This window comes from Heterocephalus glaber, unplaced genomic scaffold, assembly GCF_053883595.1.
Source record: "Heterocephalus glaber isolate CG9 unplaced genomic scaffold, H.glaber_assembly_v1.0 deba00001472, whole genome shotgun sequence".
Lineage (NCBI taxonomy): Eukaryota > Metazoa > Chordata > Mammalia > Rodentia > Bathyergidae > Heterocephalus > Heterocephalus glaber.
The window spans coordinates 38,024,826-38,052,631 of record NW_028258315.1 but is presented as its reverse complement, the minus strand read 5'-3'; the positions used below and the strand labels follow the sequence as shown (position 1 = coordinate 38,052,631).

At 43.4% G+C, this 27,806-nt stretch overlaps 2 protein-coding genes and 1 pseudogene across 2 annotated transcripts in view; 1 reads left to right on the top strand and 2 right to left on the bottom strand.

Moving 5' to 3' along the window:
- Usp6nl (USP6 N-terminal like) overlaps positions 1-956 on the bottom strand; it is a 303,422-nt gene extending 302,466 nt beyond the window's left edge. Inside the window, exon 1 of the transcript XR_015439473.1 lies at positions 783-956. The gene's annotated coding sequence lies outside the window, so the exon portion shown is untranslated. The remainder of the gene's footprint in view (positions 1-782) is intronic.
- Positions 235-27,806, top strand: Echdc3 (enoyl-CoA hydratase domain containing 3). The gene is made up of 5 exons (XM_004854565.4): positions 235-589; positions 4,012-4,133; positions 5,738-5,835; positions 11,994-12,194; positions 24,928-27,806. The coding sequence occupies exons 1-5, from the start codon at positions 420-422 to the stop codon at positions 25,237-25,239; spliced, it is 903 nt and encodes a 300-aa protein (XP_004854622.1). The 5' UTR covers positions 235-419; the 3' UTR covers positions 25,240-27,806.
- Positions 20,704-22,145, bottom strand: LOC101706511 (tRNA pseudouridine(38/39) synthase pseudogene; annotated as a pseudogene).

Here is a 27,806-nt window from a genome sequence, read left to right as displayed (position 1 = left end):
CTCTCTCACAGCCTGGCTAAACCAAATGAATCGCAGAGCTGGCCCATGGGTTTTGAGTCCCTCACCCCAGGGTGCATGGGGTCAGGGGTACAGTGCCAGTGGCACAGGAGCACGTGGCTTAGTGGGTGGAGGTGGCTGGGGTGGGGCTCCATGGGGAGGGGAGGGGCGTTCAAGGGAGCGGAGCTGAGAGGGGCGGGGCCGGATGGAGGTGTGGGAGGCGACCTGGGGGTGGGGCCAGGGACAGGGCCTGGGGTGGCGCTGAGTCTGGCCTGGGAGTGGACTCTGCGGGGCCAGGGCTCAGCCTGTGTGGGTCTCGCTCACCACTTGGCTCGCTCTGCACCAGCGCCTTCGCAGTGCCCAGAGTGCGACCGGGCGCGAGCAGGCGGTGTCCGGGTCGACCCGTCGGGTGTCTGGCTGCCATGGCCACCTTCGCGGGCCTGCGGGCCTTGGCGGCGAAGGGGCCCGGCTGGCTCCCGCGCAGCCCCTGGGCCCTGCTCCCCGCTGGCTTTTGCAGCGGGGGTCCAGGGGCGTCCGGGCGGCGCGAGTCGGAGTCGCATCTCACCAGTACGCGGCAGCAGGACGGCATCAGGTCAGCCTGTGGCCGGCGAGGGCTCCCGGGGGTTCCGGGGACGAGACCAGAAGGGCTGGTGGTGGGTTACGTCCTCACCGCCTTTGACCCTATCTGGCTGACTTAGCTCTTGGCAGAGGAATCTCTGCATAGTGTGTTTGCATATGTCCCATAGCTTGGCATGCATGTAAGCACATGACACGCGAGGACTTACGTGGAACTGCCCCAAAAGAACCCAGCACTCCCTGAATCCTCAGGACAACCGAGTCCTGTCGCTATTTGGACCTTGAGGCTGGCGTGGGTGGCTCGGCAGGTGCCCCCTCAGTCTGCCAGGGCCTTCAAGAAAGGCTTTCCCAAAAAGTGATTCGTGTCCCTCACAGCCATGCCTGGCTGCAGGAGCAGTGACTTTAGCTGACCTGCCCGGGGCCCTTGGCCAGAAGCGGGGGTGGGGGGGTGGGGGTGTAACCAGAAGTGCGGGAGGTGGCCGTAGGTCAACAAATAGAATTAAAGGCGGGCCTCCCTAAACTCTGCCCTTTTGCACAAGTCTAAAAACCTTAAAGACACACCAACGCACAGACGAAGCCGCGTGGTGGGAGCAATAAAGTTTGGAGGGCTCCTAGCTGGTAAGATCTGACCCTGATCTTTGCCTGGTCAGGGTAAGTGTACAAAATACACATGGAGGCATGTTTCATATTTAAGAGTTATGGATCAGGCTGTTTTATTCTCCCATTCTGACAGGTGTCCCTTCCTAAGACCTGGAAGGCCATGTTTGAATTTACAATCCTCAGACTTCTAGGTGTTCCCTAGCCCAGCCTGCAGCTTTTTCTGTTTCTTCCCAGCCTCCTCTCACTGCCTCCACCTCTCCATCCCTCCTTCCTCTGTCCTGTAAGGGGCTTAGCACACAGGTCAGCAGACGTCCCACCAGGCCCACCCGACCAAACCCCTGGTTCTAGGGTGCCCACTGGAGGATGAGGGAATCCCAGGGTCTCAGTAACTGCAGCAGGGCTTAGAATGGGGCTGATTCTGTTCCTTGTGGACCCCTTTCCCATCCTTAGGGACACTACAGGAAGAAAGCCAGAGCAGGGCTCTGCAGCGCAAGGCCCACAGAGGGCCTCTACTTGCTGTTTTTTTTTGGTTTTGGGCGGGGGGTTTGGTACCAGGGATCTAACTCGGGTCCTTGCGCTTGCAAGGCAAGCGGTGGCACCACTGAGCTAAATCCTGGGCCCCTCTACTTGCTGCTTTTTAAGAGCAGTCATACTTCTGTAAACGTGGTCACATCTGATTGGAAGCTTGACATCTGTCATGACAGCCAGATGACAAGAGATGGAAGACTGAATTCTTCATAATTAAACATGAATCAGAAAGGAAAGCGATTGGAACAATGATAATGCTAGGAATCATATAGTAGGAGGAAACCCCCAAATCAAGCAGTAAAGCAGTAGTACTATGTTAGGTACTAAGCAGGTGGGCTTGAGCAACTTGGTCAGTTTAAGAGTCGTTGCACAGAGCTGTTCAAAGCAGCAGTAATGCTGTCATGTAGTGAGAACCGGCTGTGGACTGAGGGCTAGGCCTGGCACTCTGCATTCATTATCGCTAATTCTTTAAACCACCTGAAAGGTAGATAACACTATATGGGAGAGTCAAGTTCAGAGAGGTGGCAGCTTGGCCAAGGCCACAGAGCCAGTAAGTAGGATTACCAGGAGTTAGAAAGGTCCCTGTGCCCAGGGTTTCTACCTGTGATCCTATTTCAGTGTACTCACCACTGGGTCTAAAAGAGTTACCACACAGTAGATGTGATATCAAGCCACTGTGGCTGGTGGAATCAGTTGTAAAAAATACAAATGCTATTTTTGTCCTTTACCCAGTCACAGATATTTATTGTGTGTGTGGGCATGACTGTCCCTCTCTTCATGGACCTTCTCATGGTTTACAGTGATAATCTCCACATAGCTCATCAGGGACATTTATAGGGACCTCTAATTTACATCATAAACCTTGGTGGTGACCTCATACTGAAAGAGATTTCCTTTTTGGATAGATGGTATTTTGAAATGGGGCCACACTAAGTTGCCCAGGTGGGATTCAAACTTGCAATCTTCCTGCATCGACTTTCCAATTCTGAGATTACAGGCGTGTGCTGCCTCACCTGGGTCCAGCTGGAACTTTTGCACAATTTTACTCAAGGCCTTAGAATTTCATTGAGACATATATCACCAATGGTACGGAAGCTTTTTATACTTCCTACAGCAAGCACACTCATTATTCTGTTGAAAGGTTATGAGCAGGTCTCTCACCACTACCATCATGCTCCCAAATAGAAGTTCAAAGTCTATCAGCAGATCAGGTACAAGTAATTTTTGTACTTATGAGAAAACATGTTTATGAGAAACAAAACAATATCACAGCCACCCAAAAACTGCAGCAAAATTGAAATGGTATTCTAAAGAAAATGGTTATTCTTATTGCACTGAAATAAATTCAGCCATCAAAGTTGTTTTCCAAAAACCTGTGGCACAGAACACTGTTCACAGAGGAGCCAAGTTGACTACATAGCAATAGGAATATCCAATTCAAAAAGGAACGAGAAAGGCAAAAACCATGTGTAGGTGGAAACTGGTAGGAAATATATAAAATATATAGCAATAATCTGGTGTTTGGTTCATTGCCCCTTATAATAGCAAAAGTAAGACATTTCTGTTTAAGGTAGTAAAATGACAATACAGGATGTTTTATTCAGCATGTGGGATGCTTTAAAATAGTGAACAGCCCTTTCAGTGCCAGCTTTTTGAGAGATGAAATGTCCAGAAGAGCCTTTTTGTTATATGGTTTTGTCCTTTTTCTCTTCATGCATCATCCCGTTCTCAGAATTATTTTGCAGAATAACAGGATGCCGTTCTAAGACAGATTTTTAAAATGCTGTCATATATGTGTATTGGGAGCTGTACCTTGGCTGCCTTTTCTTTGGGTGGGTGGGAGGAGGTTTAGGGAAGTATTTTCATTCTTGGCTTCTTTCCTAACCTTATTCTGACAAATAACACCAGGAAATAAGTTGAAGGTAGGTACTGTAGGTACTGTCTGTCAGATTCCTCCAGCTTCTTCCACTGTCATAGAAAACTCACATTCTCTACAGGCAGAGATGATTTTGGAATTGCTGTGAGTTGCCCTTTCTGTGGAGGTGGCAGTCATGTTTCTGACAGCAAATGTAGAAGAAAGGAGAAACAAATCAAGGGACAAGGGAGAAAAGCCAGCCTGCATTTCAAGTCGTCTTTTTCTTGTTTTGACTTAGTTGTAACACCAGAGAGCTGATGGACCTTTTAAATTGGCACTGAGCACCAGCAATTCTCTGGGGTTTTTAAATAGCTCCCAAATTAGAAAGGAATTGCAGGGGTCCTCACTTGTTTTGATGGGTACATGACCCAGGGATTGTAAAATGTTTTTCAAAGGCGCATTGTCTTGAGCAATCCGAAGAAGAGGAATGCACTGTCACTCGCAATGCTGAAATCTCTCCAAAATGATATTCTTCATGAAGCTGAAAGCAAAGATCTGAAAGTCATTATCATTTCAGGTATTTATCTGATATTTTTCCTTACAGCTTTGCATTACACAGAAGGGTTTCTCAAAAGATTTTATACCTGGGGGTTGGGGATTTAGCTCAGTGGTTCCGTTGCCTGCCCTGCAAGCGCAAGGTCCTGAGTTTGATCCCCGGTACCAAAAAAAAAGTCTTTATAACTAGGAGAATTCCTTCCCTTAACTGGAGAGCTGTTTTGAAGCTCCTTTGAAGGGCATTCATTATGGAAAACTCAAATAGTTGGAGATTTTTGTACTATCCCTATTAACCATGGAAATTGTAGAAAAATACTATATGGTGAAAATGTGTCTTTTCTCTTTTGTTAGATACTAGAAATCGCCACACTTTGCTAGGCTGGTCTTCCCATTAACATCAGAACATCAGGGTTTGGAGTCTATCTAAATTAGGAGAGTGCTTGGCTAGCATGCATGAGACCCTGGGTTTGTTCTCTAGAAATGGGAAAAAAAAGTAGAATTTCTTCATGGACCTTATAAATAATCCTTTGGTAAGTCATAGCCAGCAAGGACATGGCTGTTTGGCCATTTGATTGGTTTGTCTTTTTCTGTTCTTACCATGCCTTACACTTGATTTCCACAGCATTGTCTTTAATGATGCCAAAAAAGTGTGCCACGTTTTGCCCATCTCTTCCCTTGCTCTTTTTCCAATAAGAATTATTCAAGAATTATCTTCATGTGATGCTGGTGAGGGCATAAATAATAGTAATGTCAGCATTTTCAAGAACCCTCAGAAAAATATAACAAGTAATGCTCCAGGATGGTCTATTTGTTTTGCAAATTAAAGATCTGGAGGCAGATCCTTAGAATGTTACCTTTTCAGCAAACAGAAAGTTTCAACTGTTTTATAAGGCAGAGGGAAAAGAAATTAGAAAGAGTACAATTCAGCAGCCATGAGAGATGTAATGTGGATGCAGTAAAGGCCTTTAAGTTCTTAGCTGTACCATTTTTCACTTGCGAAAAAGAAGATACTGTTACCTATCAAAATGACCACAAAGAAGGAGAAATATGAGGAAGGATTAGCAGCTTATCTGTGGAATGACATTTGTTGTTGCTGACAGTGGCAGGAGCCACATTTTCAGCTCCCTCCCTTGTGAAATAAAGAACTTGAGCCAGATGGCTCCCAAGTTCTCTTCACACTCTGATTTTCCAGATTCCACCCCTATGGGTGGTCCTCACCAGTACACTAAATGACAGAGACAATGCCAAAGGCATGGTGGATTGCAAGAGACCTGCATGGGTTCACACACTCAAGCCAGATGGAGTCCAAAATTAAAAAAAAAAAACAAAAAACTTCACCTTGGTCACAGAGATGCTTTCTTATGTAATTGCTAGTTTTCATTGGTTTCCACCATGGGCTTTTAGGAGACAAGGGCTTTGGCATTTCATGGTGATATTCTGTTTGTACCTTTTCAGGCAAACTGGAATTGTTCTAATCAAAACTGAGCCATTAACTTTCTAAGTGTCCACAGCATAGATGGCTTTGTGATTGGTTACCAAAGTTATTCAGTAGATAAATAAATGAACTCTCCACCTCTGAAGTTTTATATCTTTTTCTTTTCTTTTCTCAATTGGCAACATTTGTAGCTGAGGGACCTGTGTTTTCTTCTGGACATGATTTAAAGGAACTAACAGAAGAGCAAGGTCGTGATTATCACACTGAAATATTTCAGACCTGTTCCAAGGTAAGCCAGGATGACAGTCAACATTGCAAACCAAAAATGATCATTATCATAAATATTGAGTTAGCCTTTTAGTTCACAGATAAGATTTCATCCACGAGAGGTAACCACCACGGAGCTACTGAAAATTCTGTGATCATCAGTGGATCCTTCATCCAAACAATAATTTGGTTTGACTCTTGAGAAGTGATCACAATTTGCTACTGATTTTATGTACCAAAGAAAGTAAAATATACAATGGCACTCACAGTTGTCATCTCCATTGAGGGGGTGTGTCTTGGTATAAACATTTTAAGTAAGAAGTAAAAGGTGGGAATGTATATCTTTAGAAAGAAAAAAAATCTATGATTGTGATAATCTTTAAAATTTTTAAACTAAAACAATCCTGTTAATGGGAAAGAAAGACCATTTATAAATAAAAATAGCAATGGTTTTTAAAGGGGTTTTTTTTAAAGGTTTTGTTTTGTTTTTTAATTTTTTTGTTTTCTGAGAGAGGATCTCACTATGTTGTCCAGGCTGGCCTTGAACTTGCTGTGTAGCTCAGGCTGGCCTCAAACTCATGATCCTCCTGCCTCCATTTCCTGAGTGCTGAGATTATAGGTGTGCACCACCACGGCTGGCTCTAAAATTATTTTTTAACAAACTTTTATAAACACCACCTCCAAGAAGGTAAACTAACCTCTTCAATTTCACCTTTCTGGCCTTTTTACTATAATAAGGAGAAAGATTGCCTAAAAAAGTACAAAAAGTTTTGGATGATTTATAAATCAACCCATGGGTAATAAAAAATTGAGAATAGAATCTAACTTTAAGTAATACATTGTTCATTTAATGAGTATTTATTGAGTACCTACTTTAAACATAATACTTACAAGATATTGAGGGAAATACAAGGGGGAAAATGTTTCTTGCCAAACTGAAACTAGAAATCTACCTGAGAAACAAGCCATATAAGACAGTTTTGTAAACTGACCCTAAGATTCTTTAACCTAGTTATTCATTCATTGATTTGGTTGTTAATGATTCAACAAATATTTAATGAACCTGTTATGCAGACAAGGCAGGTGAGCAGCAGGGGGGTGAGTTGGAAGGTGATGGAGACACATTCTTGACCACCATTTGTTTCCCTTGCCCTTCCAGAAACTTATAAGCAGATCAGATTGTATTTTTCTCATTTTATGGAGGGACAAAGAGGAAAAGTGATTAATTTGAAGTTTCATGGGGTGGTAGAAGCAAGCTAGAGCTAAAACTTTTGTTTCCTACATTAATGATGTTTATATAATATTCTGCTTTTAGGTTTACCAAGGCTTGATGCTTTAAAAGTTATGTTTTTACTAATACATAGCACACTTGGTTAAAATAGAAAAGCATTAAGAAAACAGATAAAGCCCCTCTAGCCTCCCTAATAATAATGCATCTGCTTTTATCTTTTTTTTTTTTTTTGTATTGGGGATCGAACTCAGGACCTTGTGCTTGCAAGGCAGGCACTACTGACCTAAATCCCCGGCTATCTTTTTTCTTTGGTAGCTTGATGAACTGACATCTGAATAGGTTGGCAAAGGCTGCATAGGAGCCAAGGTTTCTTCAGAGGACAGAGGACAGATTTCTCGGACACTCCCAGTCCATGGATGCCTCTGAATCACTGGAAAGATTCAGTGAATAAATAGAACCTAGCCCTAGAAATACAGTAGAAGTGCAAGAGTGTTGATTTCCTCAACACTGTTTCTAAGACATTCAAATTGTCTTGGGTTAATATGAGCACCAGGAACTTGTGCAAGATTTCAATTTCCACGTGTATTCAACAAGCAGGTTTAGAACAGAATGAGCTGGATATTTCATTATTCAGTTCGCACGCAAGAAAATTTGATTTTAGAAAGGAAGATAGAGGTATGTAAATTAGCTCAACATCTAAAAACCTGTAGCAAATTTGTTACAGACTACAAGTACTGCACGATAGCTAATAATTTACAAATCAGGACTAGGGCGAATTAAGAATGAAAAGCACTTGGTTAGGAAAGGGCTAAAGTGACCTTCTGGGGCGTTGATATGGTACGTACACTAGAAACTTGTTTATCCCTTTCTATCTCCTTATACTCTGTTGAAGTTTGAAGGAAGAAACTCTAGTTCATGAGGAGACTCTTCTCTTTCTTCTTACACCTCACCAATAAAGTGGCTTCTTTTTAGAAATAACTTGGAATCCTCAGTAATTCCATCAAGTGAGGCTAGGGAAGAGTTCAATTTATGTCACATTTTGGAGTAGGTAGAACCAAAAAACAGTACTTAATTCAGGAAGGTCAAATAGAATGTAGAACCGATTTTAAAATAATTTTTCTATATGCCTATTTGAATAATTATATATAGGTACAATTCTATTGTACGATTTGTATAGCAATGTGATGATAGCACTGAATGCTTATTATGTGCCCAGTAATATTTCTAATACTCTGGATGTATTAACTTATATAACTGTCATGTTCTATAAAGTTAGTGTTAATATTATACCCATTTTACAGATGTGAAAACTGAAGAGTTAGGCAATAAGAGAGCACAGACTAAGGGCCAGGGATTTAGCTCAGTGGTTTCACTGCCTACTGCGCAAGCGCAAGTACCTGAGTTTGATCCCTGGTACCAGAAAAAAAAAAAAAAAAAGAGAGCACAGACTGGGCACCAGACCCCAGCAGCCTGACTCCAGAACACTACATAAGCCCTGTACTAACCACCATGCTGGTATGTCCCTCAGAAAACTTCATTTTATTTAAAGTGTTGCATTCAATTAAGTAGATATAGTTTAGGTTGCATAAATATAGTTTAGTTAGTTTTGCATCACTTGAACAAAATACCTGAGGCAATTAACTTAGACAGAGGAAAGTTTGTTTAACTCATGGTTCTGAAGATTCAAGTCCAAGATTGGGCAGCCCCGTTGCTTTGGGCCCTGGGTGAAGGTGCTGGATGGCAACAGGAGGAAGTGCATGTCCAAGCAAACTGTGCACGTCATGAGTCAAGAAGCAGAGAGACAGGAAGAGACTGAGCTCCCAAAGTTGCTTTTGAGGACACACTACCAATGGCTCAAGGCCCTCCCAGCAGGCCCCACCTCCCATGGGCTCCACAGCACCAATAGCACCACCTGAGGACCCTGGGAGACACTCACCCACACTGTAGCAGCCATCTACTTATTTCCATGAACTTGTATCATTTACAGTCGTGCCCCCCCGCCCCCCGACCCCGGTACCGGAGATCAAACTCAGGATCTTGCGTTTGCAAGGCAGGTGTGGTGCCACTGAGCTAAATCCCTGGCCCTATAGTTTTTTTGTTTTTTGTTTTACTACTGTAAAATAATGATTTGGTGAGTCCCTTTGACCACAGAGCTTTTACCTATTTCAGATTATTTTTTAGAAGCAGAATTCCTAAATCTAAGGTATAAGCATTTGTAATGTTATTGAATATATACTGTATGACGTAAGTATGCCTCTACCAGATCTTTTGAAATCCTAAGCCTTCATAGATGGCAGGCAGAACACATGAACCATTCAGCTCCAGTCCCAGTTGGTGGGCTTTTCGTATGTAACTCCAGTTCCTGGGTGACGGAGTAACACTCAGAACCAAATCTTTCCTTTCTTTGCTGCAAGACTTTTGAAGGTCTTATTAGTTGTTCCCTTGTTTTTCCAATTCACTGGGAATGAGCTCCATTGTTAACCACCTGGCCTCTCCCTAGGCTACTTGAACTTCACAAAGCCATGAGTGGTTTTGTGGAGAGGGGGTGTGTGTGTGTGTGTGCGCGCGCGCGCATTTTTCTGGGGAGAGGTTCATTAACATTTACCAGATTCTCAGAAGAAAAAAGATGACCCTACCTTCCAGAAAAGTAAAAAAAGAGTAGAATAGAATACAATACAGTACACTTGAATATACAGTCATGTGTCCTTCACACTGAGGCTAGGTTCTGAAAAATGTGTTGTTAGGTGATTTCATCATTAGGCAAACATAAAACATACCTAGACAAACCTAGATGGGGTAGCCTCCCTTTGCTATATGGTATGAGTGTATAAATATATATGTATGTATATCTATATCTAATATATATTTCCAATATATGTATATGTACATATACATGTATGTATCGACATAGCCTAGGGCCATGATGAACAAAATAAAATGAGATTAAATCAATCACAAAAAACAGAGATTATTATGTTAAATGAAATAAACCAGAGAAATAAATACCATGTTTTCTCTCATATGTGTAAATCAACAGAGAGAGAGAGAGAGACAGAGAGGAGAGAGAGAGAACATGAAAGTAGAAAGAGAAGAGGGAGAGAACAAGGAAGGACAAGGAAGGTGACAGGCGGTTGCAAATGATCCAGTCATGCTGTCTGCATGGACAGATCTGACAAAACAAAACTCATTAATCTGTACACCCTAGGATGCACTAATTAAAGAGAAAGAGAGAGAGAGTAACCCCTAGGTGGGGAGGCTGTTGCCAGTGCAGTGCAGCATACAGTTTTTTGTTTGTTTGTTTGTTTTTTGGTACAGGGGATTGAACTCCAGGACCTTGTGCTTGTGAGGCAGGCGGCGGAAAGCATAAAGTTTATAGTAAACATTCTTTAATAAGTGGAGATACACTCTAAAATAATGATAAATAGTATAGGAGTCAGGCTGGATGTGGTAGTGCATGCCTGTGATTGCAGCACTATGGAGGCTGAGGCAACATGATTGCCAAGAGTTCAAGGCCAGCCTAGAGTACACAGGGAGCTCAAGGCTAAGCCTGCACTGCATAGTGAGACCTGTCTTAAAAAAACAATATAGGGGCCATGGTGTATCTCAGTGAGTGCACATGCTTAGCATGCACAAGGCCCTGAATTCAATCACCAGCACTCGCGCGCACGCGCACACACAAACACACACACACACACACACACACACACACAAACTAAAGTATAATGAATATGTCAACTGGTAACACGGTCATTTATTTTCATTGTCAAGTATTATGTATTGTACACAACCGTACACCTTTGTAGGACTCAAGTGCTATAGATGTGTTTACACCTGAATCACCACAACCACATGAGCAGCACCTGGCAGTGTGACACTCTGGTGGCTACAGGGCCATTAGATGATAGGAATTTTTCAGCTCCATGATAGTCTTATGTAGCTACCATCATATATACAGTTTGTACTAGAATGAAATGTCATCACACAGTGCCTAACTGGTTATTTTAGAAAAGAAGCTGATAAATTTCAAATGTTTTTGAATATAAGGTAAGTTTCCTAGGCAAAATCTTCAAATCAATGAAGGTCATTTTTCTCTGAATTGCTGCCTTGGGGAAAAATCCAGATGTAGTTTCTATCTTTACTTCCCTCCCTGCCAAGGTTCAAAGAGCAATAATTTAGAAATTGAAGTTGCCATAGCAACGCAATCTGTTTAGACTGTCATGAGAAACCCAAGCTGCAAAAATAAGTGAAAGTTCTGGCAGTTTATGGCAGTGGGGGTCACATGAGCGCATTTTCATCTCTCTTCTAGGTGCCAATGGCTCCATTTTAGGAATTTTGTTTATTTTCATGACAGCAGGGTGCCCCCCTCCCCATTTTAACTTAATAGAATTGAGAGAGTATTTGTGGTGGTAATTTGAGAAGTAATTACTGAGGAAATTGCCTTCAAGTCCCTTTTCCATCTTAATTTTTCAAGAAAGCACCAAATACCAATTTCAGAGTTTTAACACAAGGGCTTCACACAGGCACGGGGAGAAAAGAACTATTTGTGAAGGTTTTGTTTGCTCTCCAGAGACAAAACTCCTCAGTGTTCTTCAGTGGGGGTGCTGCTGGGGAAGCGAGCCAAGGGGACGCCACCTGTCACCTCTGCCTCCACTAGTCAGCCTGGCAGGTGGCCTTAGGCAGGTAACTCCCTCTCTTTGAGATTCCTGTCCTTGTGCCAAATAGGTTTCCTTCCTTACAGGGTTCTCTGAAAGCCCAAATGATATGGTCTGGTCCACAGTAGATATTTAATACAAGTTAGTGCTTTTTGTGTTTTCTTTTATTCTTTTTTTCATAGAATCTGATTAACGACTGCATAGGAAAAGCTCTGGAAACAGAAAAGACAAAATAACAGGTATTAGGATGGCTCCTCCTTCGGCAAGGACGTGAAGTGGTTGTATGTGTTCCTGCAGGTCATGATGCTGATCCGGAACCACCCAGTTCCCATCATTGCCATGGTCAATGGCTTGGCCACAGCTGCTGGTTGTCAGCTGGTTGCCAGCTGTGACATCGCCGTGGCAAGTGACAAGTCCTCTTTTGCCACTCCTGGAGTGAACGTTGGGCTCTTCTGCTCCACCCCCGGGGTAGCCCTGGGGAGAGCGGTGCCCAGAAAGGTAATTTAACTTTCTTCCAATCCTCCTCCCAATTTCATCCTCCAGGACTCATGAAGTTTAGAATTAGCTTGGTTTTTATGGTCGTTGTTGTTGTTTTGAGACAGGGTCTCACTATGTAGCTGAGGCTGGCTTTGAACTCACTGTGTAGCCCAGGCTGGCCTCAAACTCATGATCCCTCTGCCTTGGCCTCCTTAGTACTGAGATGACTGGTGTGTGCTGCCAGGTCTGTCTGGGGTTGTTTGTGCTTTTTTTTTTTAGTCAGGGTCTCATTATGTAATTCAGGCTGGCCTCAAACTTATAATTCTAAAAGCAAAAGAAATGAGACCCAAGAGCTTCTTGAGTAGCTGGGATCATGGGAGTGCACCACCACGGCCAGCTAGAATTAGCTTATTAGAATCGCCATATGTACCAGGACATTCTGTCCAAAGGCTTTCTGGCTGGATGTACCTGTTGCTCTCTAAGCTCTTACACTGGATGTCAGATTGTAACATCACCACATTTCAATCTTGCATGCCTCTCAGTGCAGCTAGTTAGGTTTTCTTTGTTTTTTTTTTTGGTACTGGGGATCGAACTCGGATCCTTCCACTTGCAAGGCAGGCGGCGGAACCACTGAGCTAAATCCCCGGCCCCTAGTTAGGTTTTTTGATTGGCTTGTTTTTATAAAGTCATAATGTTTCTGTAAATCTTAGCTGAAATGCAATTGAGGCTTGGTTTTGTTGCACTGAATGGTTGCCTGTGAGATATAATAGTGTGCTGACGGAATACCAGTACTAAGAGTCTGGAATGGCATCACTACCCAGTCTCCTGTTCCAGAAAGGACATAGTAGCTGATTGAGTGTGTTGGGTTTATGATAGTTGCATTTCAGGTACATGAATATCCCATGAACAGTACTTTTAGTCTAAGAAGGAATCATGTTACAAAGTTGTCTCTTTGTTGCTAACTATAGTGAAGTCCATTTTCATCACATAGTTTTCTTCCTTCCTATAGCTCATAAAATATTTACTGAACATCCCTGAAGTGGAATCCAACAGTGTCCTTGTTCTGGTACGCTTGATCTTAGCCAAAAGGCCGAGAAGCGATAGTGTCCTTGTTCTAGTATAAGGACATCCTCATTCTCAGTTGGAAATCTGTAAAAAGGGGGACCATATATACAGCACTAAAGTGCTTTCTAGAATATATTATCTATTTTAGTAATGACTACAGAAATTAGCATTTGCTCACATGCCTAAGGCACAAAAGAAATGAGACCCAAGGGGAATCAAGCAGTAGGACCAGGATGTTTATGAAAGGGTTCCTTTCTTTTATAACACCTCCCTTGTAAGTTTTGCAGAAATGTGTGTCTGTAAGGAGATTCGGAAGACAGTTAATGTGCAGGCACACCTATCTCTGAGAGTAAGCTGGAGGTGGGCTCCATAGTGCAAAAAGTGACAGCTCATTAAAATGTCTTCCAACAGGGGAGTTTTTGTTTCTGTCAAAATAGATATTTACTTTAAATGTATAGATATTCATGAAATAAATATTTCTTCAATTACTACTTTGTGCCAGTACATTAAATGTAAATGTATTACAAATCTATTTTCAGAGCTTACTTACAAACTATAAATGGAAATGTATTACATATTTATTTTCGGTGCTTATTTATAAACTTAATATAAACTGTAATTGCAAATCAGATCTTGAGACTTTTGCATAGCAAAAAGTGGTTGTACTAGTTAGTCTGCCTGGTAGTTGTTTATCCTCTTCAATCCCTTGAAGGTTCCGCAGTATAGCTTTTGAAACCTTTAAATCAGTCTTACTGTTAAGATTAGAATCTATTCTTGATTAAAATAAACAAACTTTTGAAATCAAGGCTTATCAGAATTGCTTCCTAGAAACTTAATGCCCTATCATATTTATCAAGTTTTAAATTTGTTTTTGAGAAGATAAAAGGGGACATGTGACATAAATAGGCCTTAAATTCCAAGGAAGCCCAGCTCTCAGAACTATATTGAGTAATTGCCCAGTGTGACAGATTAAAGGGCAGGGACATTGTAACGACCTAGGTAGCTTTTCCCTGCCAAAGACAACTTTGTGAAGAACTGGGCCTTCTCAGAAGAATCCCCTGGATTGTCCTCCTCCTCTCTCTTCCTCATGTTCTGATCCCCAGAAGGCTTCTGAGTAACTCATCAAGACTGCAGAGCTGGGCAAGTTGGCACATACCTGCAATCCCAGCACTTGGGAGGCGGAGGCAGGGGAATTGCCGAAAGTTCGAGGCCAGCCTGGGCTACATAGTGAACTCAAGGCCAGCCTGAACTACACAGTCTGAAAAAAAAAAGACTGCAAGATTTTCCAGTCAGCCAGCTGAAAATGGTTCAAAGTTCTGCCAACAGGTGTGTTTATACATTGGACACATTAGTGCTGAGCTACTGGTATGGGGTGGGGGCATGAATCAGGAATATGGTTGGGGTTAAGACAATGAGCACACATGGCTCATTGGTCATTACTGCAACATAAAGGAATTTTGTAGGAGGAACACGTGTCAGAACTTAAGACCTTTGTCAGGCTTTTGGGTCTGCAGAGCCAGTCTATGTCCTGTACAGCTTCACTGAGCATGAGCGTGACGGGCACGTGTCCCCTGTCCATCCACAAGGAAGCAAGCGAGAGGGGCTTTCACAAACTGGCCTGTGCGGGAAGTTGCAGCCCTTTTCACAGCGCCTAAAACAACATGTGTCGGTCACCAGCGCCCTCTGCTGGTCACCCTGAGAGCCTACCTAAAATCTGAGACCAGCAATTGCAGTTTGTCCACTGGGGGCAGAAGTGACAGTTAGGCTATGTTCAAGCAGACTGAGCCTGGGCATGAATGATTTTCCCTGTTTGTAAAGTGTGAGTTAAATAATGCATCTTAAGACTGATGAGAGAGAAAGTATGGGAAAACTGAATAAACTATTCCTGAAGGGGTTTGTATTATTTTTTAAAAGAGATTACTGAAGAAACAGTTCTTAGAAATTTAACTATACATATTTTTTTACTTTGAAGAGGAAATGTTCTGTGTTTTGAGTGTATTAAAGTATGATTGTATCTGTTTTGGGAACCACTGGCTGATGCAATAATTTGCACTTAAAAGACTTTACATAGCTAACAGTACTTTCGTACTAAAAACAGCCAATACCCTTTTTTTCTTCATTCTGAAAATGTCCTCTTTATTATGGAGAACTCCTTCCAAAATAAATGTCTTGTTTTCTGTTACTTAATAATAAAGAAGAGTATACTCAGCAAAGAGATAACTCATTATTTCAGGATGGGCAATGTTCCCTAAACAAGTTAAACTATGGTATGTCCAAACTGATTAATGAAACATCTTTGACATCAAAGTATTCAACCAAGATTCTTGTTTCCCTTGATAAAATCTTCTAATAAAATACTTTTTAAAAAATCAAAAAAAAAATAATGCATCTTCATGGTACTGTACAAATACTCAGCCTGATCCAGCTTCTTCCATTCTCAGACAAAGGTGGCCAAGGGAGAAACGGAGCCAGCCCTCAGGGAGCTGGTATCCCCGTAGAGCAACCTGAAAAATCAGAATCGCTTCCTCCCAAACCAGACCTCTCTCACCACAGTAAGAATTCTTATTTCCACCTGTGTACCCATTTTGACTTTGTGTGTCTGTAGAGTCTGATTTCATAAGTCTAACTCGAACAGAGCTGGAAAGTGTGGCAGATCCTTGCTGCTCAGACTGGTGACAGCAGAGAGTTTGCCGAGCAGCGACAGGAGTGGCATCTGGGTTTGGGAACAGCAGCCCTAGAGAGCATGCAGAGCAAGAGCCCTCGGGTGGAACTTTTCTCATGCTCCCGGACAGTTAGGCCTGTGATCCTCCATGCAGCATGCCTCATCTCTGCAGCCTACCTGTGCCCTAGGTGAGTGTGAGCACCTGTGCACACCTTGTGTTCCTCCCAAATTCCGATGTTGAAATCTAATGGCCAAAGTGATGGCATTAGGCAGTAGGGCCTTAAGGAGGTGATCAGGTCAGAGCTGGAGCCTTCATGAATAGGATTAGTGCCCTTATAAATGGGCCCCAGACAGCTGTCGTGCTCATTTCTCCCCATGTGAGGTCACAATGAGAAAATGTAATTCTGTGAACCCAAAAGCAAGTTCTCACCAGATACCAAATCTGCTGTTGCTTTGACCTTGGACTTTCCAGCCTCCAAAATGGTGAGAAATAAATTTTTGTTGCCTATAAACCCTGCACTTTATGGTATATTGTTACAGCATCCTGAATGGACTAAGGCAGCGTGCCCAACCAAAAGAACCCCTGCAGTGCCACAGCACATGGTTCTTGTCATATGTGTGACTTAAAGGGGTCTCACTGACCCCCTGTTTTAAATTATCACCATTTTCAAGTGCTTTGATATGTAGAAGCCAACATTAGAGGGTCAGAAATTTTCATTTGGAATAGGTATGTTACTATTAGCAACTGCATTTATTAGGTACCTGAGTACCCAGCACGGTATCATAAGCATTACACCTGTTTTCTCCAATCACAGTACTACAAGGGGATGGAGGTACTTCTGTTTGCAGATGAAGAAACAGACTCTGAAGTGTTTAATGATGTGTTAAAGGTCTTACTGTTAATAACTGGTAGACCTGGGCTTTGAGCTTGGGTGTATCCAACTCCAGACCCTTCATTCTGCCTACCAGGTCACCCAATCTCCAGGTTAAGCTGCTGTCTCAAGTCCTTTTTAATGCAAATACCCCTAGGAAAAAGATGTATTAGATTACCAACTTCTTAGGATGACTAAAGAGGTACCACCCTAAAAGGCAATAGGAGGTTTTTTTGTGTTTTGTGGGTTTTTTGGGGGTTTTTTGGTACCAAGGATCAAACTCAGGACCTTGCGCTTTTGAGGCAGGCACCAGAACCACTGAGCTAAATCCCCGGCCCCAGTAGGAGTTTTTTAAGGGAAAGGATGAGGGCACGCTTTATACTCCTTCCTCTGAAGTTTAGGGTGTGTGTGTGGGGGGGGGAATACCATACAGAAGCTTAAGAACTGAGGAAAGATTGTGCTGATTAGCTACAAAATCACCAGGCTTTTTTTCCAATTTTCTGGGCAAAATCCATATAGAACTAATATGCTGGTAAACAGTATGACCCCACTGGGCAGATAAGGAAACTGAAGCCCAGAAGAACTTGGCAGGAACTCAGGAAGCTGAAGTAGGGCCAGAACTCAGTCCAGGCCTCTTACCCCTTGCAGGTCTTTCTTGGGTGAGCAGTGTTAATCTCATTAAAACCTTCTTGGCCTTCCAGGCTGAAGGGGCAGGATCAAGGATTATAAAAACAGGCACTTATTTGTGCTGCGTCCTTGTGCCAGTACAACTTTTGTCAGAGCCCTCTAGGGTGACTTAGTTCAGCATTGTGCCTTAATTACTAAAAGCCTCTAGCCATTTTCTCTGCCCTTTGCATCCATCCAGGGCATCCATCCGCTGGCCAGCTGGCCATCTGCCTGAGCTCCTCCCCCTTTCTCTTGACTTTGTTCTTAACAGCTGACATTCCTGGGACTCAACCCAGGATGCCCAGGTCTTTTTTGTCCAGCATAGGTTTGAGGACAGACTGCAGAAGTCAGAGCCCGACTCAGGCCAGAGAGCCAGCAGACGCCCCAGCGTCAGACTGCAGAGGCGGCAGAGGAGGGCTATCTCCCCTCACCTGCACCTGGTGCACAGCAGGCCTCAAGGCTTCTTGGTTCCTCACTGTCTCCCTTCACAGTAGATTCTGTCACGTTATGTGAGGTGGGAAAGGAGGATGGGAGGGAGACATAAATATAACCTACTATTTAATGATCGGGCTTATGTTTTATTGTGAATAAATCTTTGTAATAATAGTAATAATAAGGGAAGTTTACACCAAAAGTGAGTGAGAATGAATCCAAGAACAGAAGGGACCTGGCCAGAGGATGTGGCTTCCAACTTGCCTTCAGCAAGACTACTTATAGAATGTTCCAGGAAGATGTCTTTCATATTTTAAAATAATTCTGTGTAACTTCTGAATTAAGCAGTCCTTATAGCACTAGGCCGCACAAGCAGTGGGAGAGGCAGGGATGGTGTCTGTCCACATTTTAGTTCTGATCATGCTCAGCACAGTTCCCAGATTCTAGAGGGGCTTTCTGGCAATTGTGGTCTGACTTGTTCTCAGTCTCTCTTTTTCTCTCAATTTGAGTACCACTAAGTTTCTGTCTGGATGCCTGGCAGTCTTTCTTTCTCTGGTTGCCAAATTGATGGACTGAGAGGAAAGTGTCTTTACCATCCAATTAAAATCCTTCATGTTCTAGCTCAAGTTCATTTCCTTTTTGTTTACTCTTAGAGGTTTTTTGTTTTTGTTTTTTTGTTTCTTTGGTACTGGGGATCGAACTTGGGACCTTGCACTTTTGAGGCAGGTGACAGAACCACTGAGCTAAATCCCCAGCCCACTCTTAAAGGTTTTACTGGTATTGAAGAGATTCCTGAATTTTTGTTCCTGTCTTTGAGCTGGGGGTCTTCCCTATCCATGTGTCTTGGGGGCTCAGAATTCCACTGTAGCTCAGAGATTCATAAGCTCTTTTTTTCTTTTTAACAAGTTTTTGGAGTTGCTGTAGCATTAAGTATATACATAAATCCATAGGGCTCCAGTGTGTCTTTGCTCAGGCTGCCGTAACAAATACCACTTTGGGTGAGTGACATTTATTCCTCAGAGTTCTGGAGACCCGAAGTTCAAGATCAAGGTGCCTGTGCGGCATTGGTGGTACAGTGGTGAGCATAGCTGCCTTCCAAAATCAGGGTCCCCACTGACTCAGTTCCTGGTGAGGACCTTCTTCCTGGCTTACAGACAGCCACCTTCTCACTGTCCTCAGATGGTAGAGAGAATGAGCTCTCCTTATAAGGATCTTTAATAAAGACGCCAGTCCTATCATGTTGGGGCCTCACTGTCATGACCTCACTGAACTTTCATTACCTCCTTCTAGGGTTGATCTTCAAATACTATCACATTGAGGATTAGAGCTTCAAAAGATGAACTTGGCAGGGCCTTTACTCTGTCCATAGTACTGCACTCAATGCGTAGCAGATTCTTCGTATAAATATTGTTGAATGAATGAACCAGATAACATGATGCTATAATTTCAATTCCCCTGCATGGACATCAACCTCCCTTCCTTCACAAACACAAACTCATACTGAGTCCATTGAACTAGTCTCCTGCAAGTTAACCCTTACAGTTGTTTTCTCTGGTTTATATCTTGCTCAGTGAACCATTTTTCCCTAGCATTTCCGTTGTGCTTGTTGTGACAATGTGCCCTGGAGACAGTAGTTAGTTCTTCACTATATCCCAGGAAGACAGTCATCTGTACCCATGTGTTCCTGATGAGGAAATGGGAGATGAAGCACTTTGCTCAGGGGTCCTTCAGCGCATCACCACTCGGGACTAGGCCCCAGCCCTAAGCCTTGCCCTGTGCTCCACCCTATGGCTGCTTGGACTCCAAAGGACTCCCATTGAAAATGTCTTGGGACATTTGTGATTCTGTGTAGCTATCATATCTGAGTCTGACAGGTGCTTAAAAATGTTTAGTGGGGTCTGAGAAAAGGTGAACAGAGAGAGAGGGTCTCAGGGCAAACAGGGACATGAAGGAAAAGGGGGATCTGAAGAAGACATCTGTCAGAAGACACCTGATAAGGGGAAATGCCCACAAACAAATCATCAGCCCAACTGCAAGTCCCACTGCATGGGTATGAATAAATGCCCATCTGCTAAGCCAGAGAGAAAAATTACTATACTTTGAATTTTATTACTTCCTTTTTCCAACTCTGATCCCATTCTTTTGTGTTGCTACTGGGAATTGAACTCAGGACCTTGTGCTTGTGAGGCAGGCGACAGAACCACTGAGCTAAATCCTGGGCCCTCTGATCCCATTCTTTCTTTTTTTTTTTTTTTTGTGGGATCAGGCTTTAATGAATTTAAACATAAGGCACATGTCCCCAGATGTACATAAATTACAATTGCTTTTTGCCTTTTTTCATCTCTTAATCCTTTGGACAGGAATGAGAAAATGTTTGGTCTCTCTCATTTTTTTTTTTTTTTTTTTTTTTTTTTTTTGGTTTTTTTGGTTTTTGTGAGACAGGGTCTCACTATACAGTTCAGACTGGCCTTGAACTCATTATATAGCCCAGGCTGTACCCGAACTCACATCAGTCCTCCTGCTTCAGCCTCCTGAGTGCTGAGATTGTAGGCATGCACCACCACACCTAGCTTGGGTCTCTTATTTAAGGAAGAACTTCCTTAATCGGGCCTTTTTTTTTTTTTGGTATCAGGGATCGAAATAAGGTCCTTACACTTGTGCAGCAGGCGGTAGAACCACTGAGCTAAATCCCTGGCCAATCGGGCCTTTTTTGAAAAAGAGCTGATAATCAGAATTTCTAGAACTTCTTGCAGTAAAAATTTTTTTGTATTTCTTTTCTACCTACCTACACTAGTAAGTTGTTGTCTCCTAGATCCTAGTAAGTTTGCTATGATTAAATGATGCTTTTAATTTCCGCATCTACACAGACCTTCTTTTTTGGTTTCTCCAAAACAGTATTCTCTTCTTCCTGTGTGTCATAAGAATCCCTTTTAGCTTTTGTTTCTTCCTAATGGAATAAATGTGGGAGGATGCATCCTCTACGAATAGAATGCTGGATCCGGGATTTCAATCCTTGGCATTTAGGCCTATCACTGAGGGGCCTATATTTGCTCATTTTCACTCCTTCTACAAAGGCACTGGTCTGCTTTATGACAGAGGGCTTAATGTTTCTCCATTCTATTGTCCCATCCATGTTTGGTCCTGTTTACAGGGTAACGCAACACAGTCCAGTCCTTGCAGCATATTATACAACATGTGACTTTTGACAGCATGATTAGCCCATAGTTGCTGTAGGTGAGTAACATTGAACTCCTGAACCTCCTGATCATAGATCCACTTGATATTTTCAAACTTACAGTCATACAAGACTAGAGAAAATTCTACAGCCATACTATATTGACGTTTCTGGGGATTTTTCTCTATATTCAGCAACTCATCAATAATTTCTGGCTTCTCCATTCCTTGGCCAGTCAGAAAGAGGATAGCCATCATACATCGGACTTGATGATAAAGGAATGCCTGCCCAGTCACTTCAAATTGACGTAACTGGAAAGGTTCTTGCCATCTCTCTTCACCCAGGCTCTGTCCCACTAGCTGTACTTGAGCAGACAGAATAGTCCTCTGAAAATTGATCACTCCATTCGCTACATCCATTTTACACAAGTTCCTGAAATCATGAGTGCCAACATACCTCTGAGCTGCATAATTCATCCTTACAATATCTAAATCAGCACAAGGGGAAAAATAGTGGTAAGTGCACTCAAGACAGCTGAACCTAGCACTGAAGCTAGGCTCTATAGGGGCCCAGGCCAGTACACAGATGTCTGGCGAGAGTACCCGGTTGAGAATGTGGGTATAACGAATCGCTTTGGCATCATCACTGACTTCATCTTTTAAATTAAGATCTTTTGAATCTTTGCCCCTTGGAAACTGAGACTGCAGGTCAAGAGAAATCATCTGTCCAAAGGCACTAACTCCTTTGTCCATTGGCCCACACCGGTGATAGTTGGATGTCTGTCTGCTTTCTGTCAGTCAAGCCTTGGTCAGAGCCTCAAACTGTTTCTCTTCAATGGTATTGTCTGTGTTTTCCTGACTAGCAAAGCCCTGGTATCCCAGCCCAAATAGGCTATTCTTAGAGCTACATGTCTTTGGCTGTGGGCACTGAAATCAAATGCACGCTGAGCTTTTCCAGATCCCGAAGAATTTTTTTTAACACTTGGGCCTTTGATATTGTTGGATTGTTCTTTTTGAAGTCTTTGTACTTCCTGCTCCAGTTCTTGTACTCTTTTTAGAAGTTTCTCAATCTGGTTTCTGTCAGTGTCTGTTTCAGCCATGGTATGACACCCCCAGGAATCAATGAATCACACAGTTCTTCAGAATGCTGGCTTCGCCGCCTTCTGCGAAGCAGTTCTGATCCCATTCTTAACTACTCTTTGAAGTAATTTGAGGTCTTGGTCACGCCAAGTGATAAAAGAATCCATAGGCTTGAGTTGGTTGTCGATTTTTTCATGTTGCCTCCATTTTCCAGGCATGGCCACTTCCTGAAATGTGATCCGTGTAAATTCCCTAAGCCACCTGTGTTAATGGAGGAAAAAAGAGCTACTTGGAGATGCAGTGACACTGTTTCCACCTTGGCAACAGTGGCAGGTGGCTGTAGGGCAAAGATGGAGGGATGTTGTCCTGCTCACTTTGCTGTGACTCACTGGGTGTCTTCAACAAAGTCTTATTCAGTAGCTGTTAACAGTAGGACTGGGTTTTCAGCTCCACATTCAACCAGGATCTCCAGACATGCTTTGACATGATGGTGTGCCAACTAAAAACTGGTGTGCCTTGAAGCAACTCATGATGTCAAGGTCCTGCTACCTCCAAGAGAGTAATTACATTTCCAACATAGAAGCTGAGATTCAGTCCTCACCATCAACTTTACAGAAGATAAAACAAGGCCTGATATCACCCATCCCCGACTGCCAGTCCAGTGTATATGGTTCCCTCTACACCCAGGGTGGGGAGAGAGCCAACCTCCAGCCAGGCTCCTGGCCTCTCCTTTCAAAGCTTGATCCCTGGTCTCATGGATTTAAAACAAACTATCTAGATCAGTGATTCTAAACTTGGAGCAAAACATGCCCCAGGGACATTTAATGTCTGGAGACATTTTTGATTGTCACAACTAATGTGTAGAGATCAGGGATGTTGCTGAATATCCTACAATGCCCAGAACAGCCCCCACAACAAAAAATTATGTAGTCCAAAATGTCAGTATTGCCAGGCATGGTGACATATGCCTGTAATCCCAGCACTTGGGGGGCTGAGGCAAGAGGATCACTGTGAATTTGAGGCCAGCCTGGTCTACATAGTGACACTATGTCTCAAAAACAAAGAAAAAGCAAGCAACGAAACAAACAAAATATCAGTATCATCAAGGTTTTCCTAAAGGCTGATGACTCCTAAATGTATGTATCAAGCTTTCTAGTTATCTACTGCCAAATAATGAGCCATTGAAAATTTAGTAGCTCAAGGCAATAAGAATTTGCTTAACTCATGAATTTGCAGTTTGGACAGGGTCAGCAAGGAAGGGCTATTTCTGCTCCAGTGTCTGTGGCCTCCCTGGGAGGACTTGAAGACTGGGAAGTGCCAGCTAGGGTACTCATTTGGAGGTGCTCATCCACATGTCTGGCTGTTAAAACTATTCCTCAGCTGGGCCCTCAGCAGAACTGTCAGCTGGCTCATTAGCCTGGCCTCTCAGCATGGCCTGGGCTTCCTCACTACATGGTGCCCAGGTTCCAAGACTGAGCATTCCAAGAGAGACCCAGGTTGAAACTGTATCACCTTATGACCTGTGCTATGCCCTATTTGCCATTATTCATTCACTCACTTATTCATAAACATTTGGTAGATTGCTTACTTTGTGCAAATTGTCTTCTGGTGCTGGGGAAGCAAAAATGAACAGAACACTTAAAAATAACATTCCTGCCCTGTTGTGAGTTTACATGCAAACAAGGCAGGTATACAGCCAATGCATAAACATGTGAAATATATGGTATGCTAAATGGTGAGAAATACAAAAGATAAAAATATAGCCAGAAAAGGAGGCGAGTTTTGGGGTTTCTCCATAGTTCAGTCACAAAGGACTTCACTGATAAGGTGACATATGAGCTGAGTCATGAAGGAGATGAAGATGCAAGCCATGAAGACACCTGGGGAAAGAGCTTTTCAGGCAGAGGGAACAGCAAGTAGCATGAAGACCCTGAGGGACAGTATGCTTGGTGTGTCTGAGGAATAAGGATGGCACCAGGGCTGCAAGAGAGTAAGCAAGGGGTGGCAGGAGAGGAAGGTTCCCCTGCACTGTGCTCATGCACACCCAGGGACCCATCTTTGCCAGCTATAAATGTGAATCTGAGAAGCTAGATTTGTAGAATTACAGAATGAGGTACACAGTGTGGTCAGACTATAGAAGGGAGGACCCTGTGGAGAGTGAAGAGGTGGCACTCCCTCTTGCTGCAGCCTTGACATCTTTCGGGAGGCCGTGTGGGAGGGTAGAGGCTTAATCTCCCTGCCACATCTTACCTACTTGTAAGGTGAAGTCATACTACGCTCTATATCTGATCCCTGGAAGGCAATTTCTTCTTTCTCCACAAGACTGCAGGCTGCTCTTTCAGGTCAGACTGAGGTGAGGTTGGCTGTGGCTGTGTCTCCTTATGCAAAGTAGCCCTTGCATTGGTTTGTGGGAAGTAAGGGGCCTCACTGTGTCCACATTTGCAGTGGCCTCCTATCAGATGGGCTGCTGTCCTGGGCTTGGCCTTGGAAAGAGGTAGATGGAATCTCCTGTGTCAGCAGAGAAGAGTGATCAGATCCGTGAAGGAGCAAGAGAACATGGAGAGCATCACTTCCCTCCTGGGCTACCTGTATTTTCTTCACTCTTGGAAAGATCTGATCTTATCCCTGGCAGGAGCTGGAGTGTTGACACCATCAGGGTGAGGGATGACATGTCATTTGAGAAGCAGATAAGTGGGCCTAAGCGTAGTCAATTGAGAGAGTGAGCATCTCAGCAGAGTGAACAGAGAGGCCCAGGTGCAGTGGATTCGAGTATCTTAATGACCTTGCATGCTTCCACCCTCAGGTTGCCCTGGAGATGCTTTTCACTGGGGAGCCCATTTCGGCCCAGGAGGCCATGCTCCATGGGCTGCTTACCAAAGTAGTGCCAGAGGAGCAGCTGGAAGAGGAGACCATGAAAATAGCAAAGAAGATTGCCTCTGTAAGCCGCCCTGTGGTGTCTTTGGGCAAGGCCACCTTCTACAAGCAGCTGTCCCAGGACCTTAGAACAGCCTACAGCCTCACCTCCAAGGTCATGGTGGACAACCTGGCAATGCAGGAGGGGCAGGAGGGAATCAAGGCCTTCATGCAGAAGAGAAAACCCACCTGGTCACATTGAGCCAGCAGTAACAGAGGAATGGAGGACTGAGTCTAGTAGGGGAGGGAGAAGCACTCAGGAAGCACCCTCAGGCCTCACCTCTGACTCCCAACCACCTCTACTGCTTCCTGCTTGTAACAGAAGACAGCATGCTTTTAGAATGCTGGAGTGGTTTCACAGCATGCGGTTTGAATTAACAGCCATGATTCCATGGGAAAGGATGATCAGTGGCAAGTTAGGGAGCACCCATGATGGGCCAGCTGTGGCAGAAAGCCTGGCATCTGACTGACTCCTTCATAGCGCCTCAAGTGAGGGACCACCCCTACGTACAAGTTGATGATCAGGTGGGGCACGAAGGAAGGATGTCAGCCTGACCCTCATCAGCAATGTCCTCTAAGACAGTCACTTCTTGTAGTTCATGACAGGTGAAATATTTCAAATCTCCATGAGATGTTCATGCTGAAAAATCTTGATTCTACCTGGAAATAATCAGGCCTGTGGCTTTGGAATAATCTTACATGATTTAAATAAATTAAATATTTATAGAGACTAGTCACTTTATCATGCCAACCAGACTGCAAGCTAAGAAAAAAATCAATTAACTCTTTGTATGTCCACTCTGATGGGCATAGGGTGGGTGCCTCATATTCTTTAATGCATGTCCTTGCCCTCCAAGTTACTGTGAAACCAGGACTGTAGGCTAAACCCAAGGATAACAGTGAGAGGTGGGTGGGGGCAGAACACACATCCTGTTCATTAAGGGTCATCTCTTCCACATGCGTTTCTGAACTCTGTTCAGCTTCTGGTAAAGACTCCCAAATAGCATCAGACATTTGAATTCCCCAGCTGAACAAGAGTTTGGATAGGTAATAAACATACTGCTTTTTGGCTTTTAGTCTAATAGGGTCCCCAAAATATTCTGAACTCTTTCTTCAAGCTTACCTACAAAGATTACTTTTTCTTTTTCTTTTTTTTTTTTTTTTTGGTACCGAGGATAGAACTCAGGACCTCGTGCCTGCCAGGCAGGCACTATGCCACTGAGCTAAATCCCTGGCCCACTTTTTTCTTTTTTGAAAGTGTTGGAGATCAAACCCAGAATCTCATGCATTCTGAACAAGCACTCTACCACTGAGCTGTCCCTCCAGAATGTATCTTTTTTTTTCCTGCAGTACTGGAGATTGAACCCAGGGCTGTCACACTGAGCTACAGATGTTTTTAAATTGTTTATCCTGAGTTAGTGTCTCACTCAGTTGCCAAATGTCCCAGGCTGGGCTCAAACTTGTGATCCTCCTCCCTTAGCCTCCCACAGCACTGGGATTACAGTAGTGCACCACCACTCTACTTTTTTTTAAAGGTTAATTTATTTTCCTAAGAGTAGAGTGAGACCATAACTTTGATTAATGCCATTGCTGGAGATAACCAGATAGATCTAACCTGTGGTTCCATGGTACAGCTATTTCTGGGTATGGTCACAGGTTCTTTTGAGATGGTAACTGTTCTTCCTCAGATTTTAGAAAGGAGAAAAGAATGTGCCATCTCTGGACTCCTATAATGTGCCTGGTGCCTCTGCACATTTTCATTTAGTCCTCACAAGAACCCAGTGGAGTAAGTATTGTAATGACCCTCATCTCTCATATAAGTAGTTGAGACCCAGATTACACACTTTGACCAAGGTCAAACAGCTGGGACTGGAGTGTGAGGATTCTAGACATATCTGTCTAATCTAATAAAGCCTGGATATTTGTTCCCCTTGCCATGCTGTCCCATGGGAAGTGTTCCATGCTAATAGACCAGAAGCCAGAATTAGTAATATGTCTTTCCTAATCCATATACTTTCTTAATTGGAAAACTCAAATGCTTGATGCTGAGCAGAATTCCGAAAGTGTGTCTGGAAAAGGTGACTCCTAATGTGTAGGATGTGTGTTCTGTCTTCCTCCCACCACTCCCCCAGGCTGCTGGGAGGCTAGCCTGGGGTCAGCAAGCCCAGAGAAATGGCTGTCCTGCTGCACAGCAGTGTTCCCAAGCAAGGGACTGGATAAGTCCTCCTAGCTTCAGGGCTTTGCTGGACCTGATTATTGGTAGATCATTAGTGGAGTTTTTACCACTAAGCTAATAAACAGCTGGCTGAGGTTTCTAAACTAGGTTGTGAAGGACTGGCTGCTATGGTTGACTGAAAAGGAATGCAAGTCAGTTCCTGCTCTCTGCTCCTCTTCAGGTGCCCTCACTGTAGAAATCAATGTCTTACAGCTGCTGGGACACAATGCAGAGGAAAGGGGGATGGAAACTCTCTGGGTTTTGCAGAAAGAAGTAAAGCTGCCTCACACATTTGACAAATGAAAATCAAAGTTAATGTCCCTGTTTCTGTATGAGCATGCATCACTCCTGCAAATCATGAAATCCTCAAGCTTCTAGGCTGGCTTCCCAGCCTGTGAGCTGATGTGCACTTGGGGACTAGCAATAAATTTTAGTAGACACCTGTGCAGAAAATAATCCAGAAACAAAACCTCCCACCGACCCCCCGATTGTCATATAATTTTTCCCATGGCAAAAATAAATTCTGGGTTTATTTGTTTCTCTGCTTCCTTTCA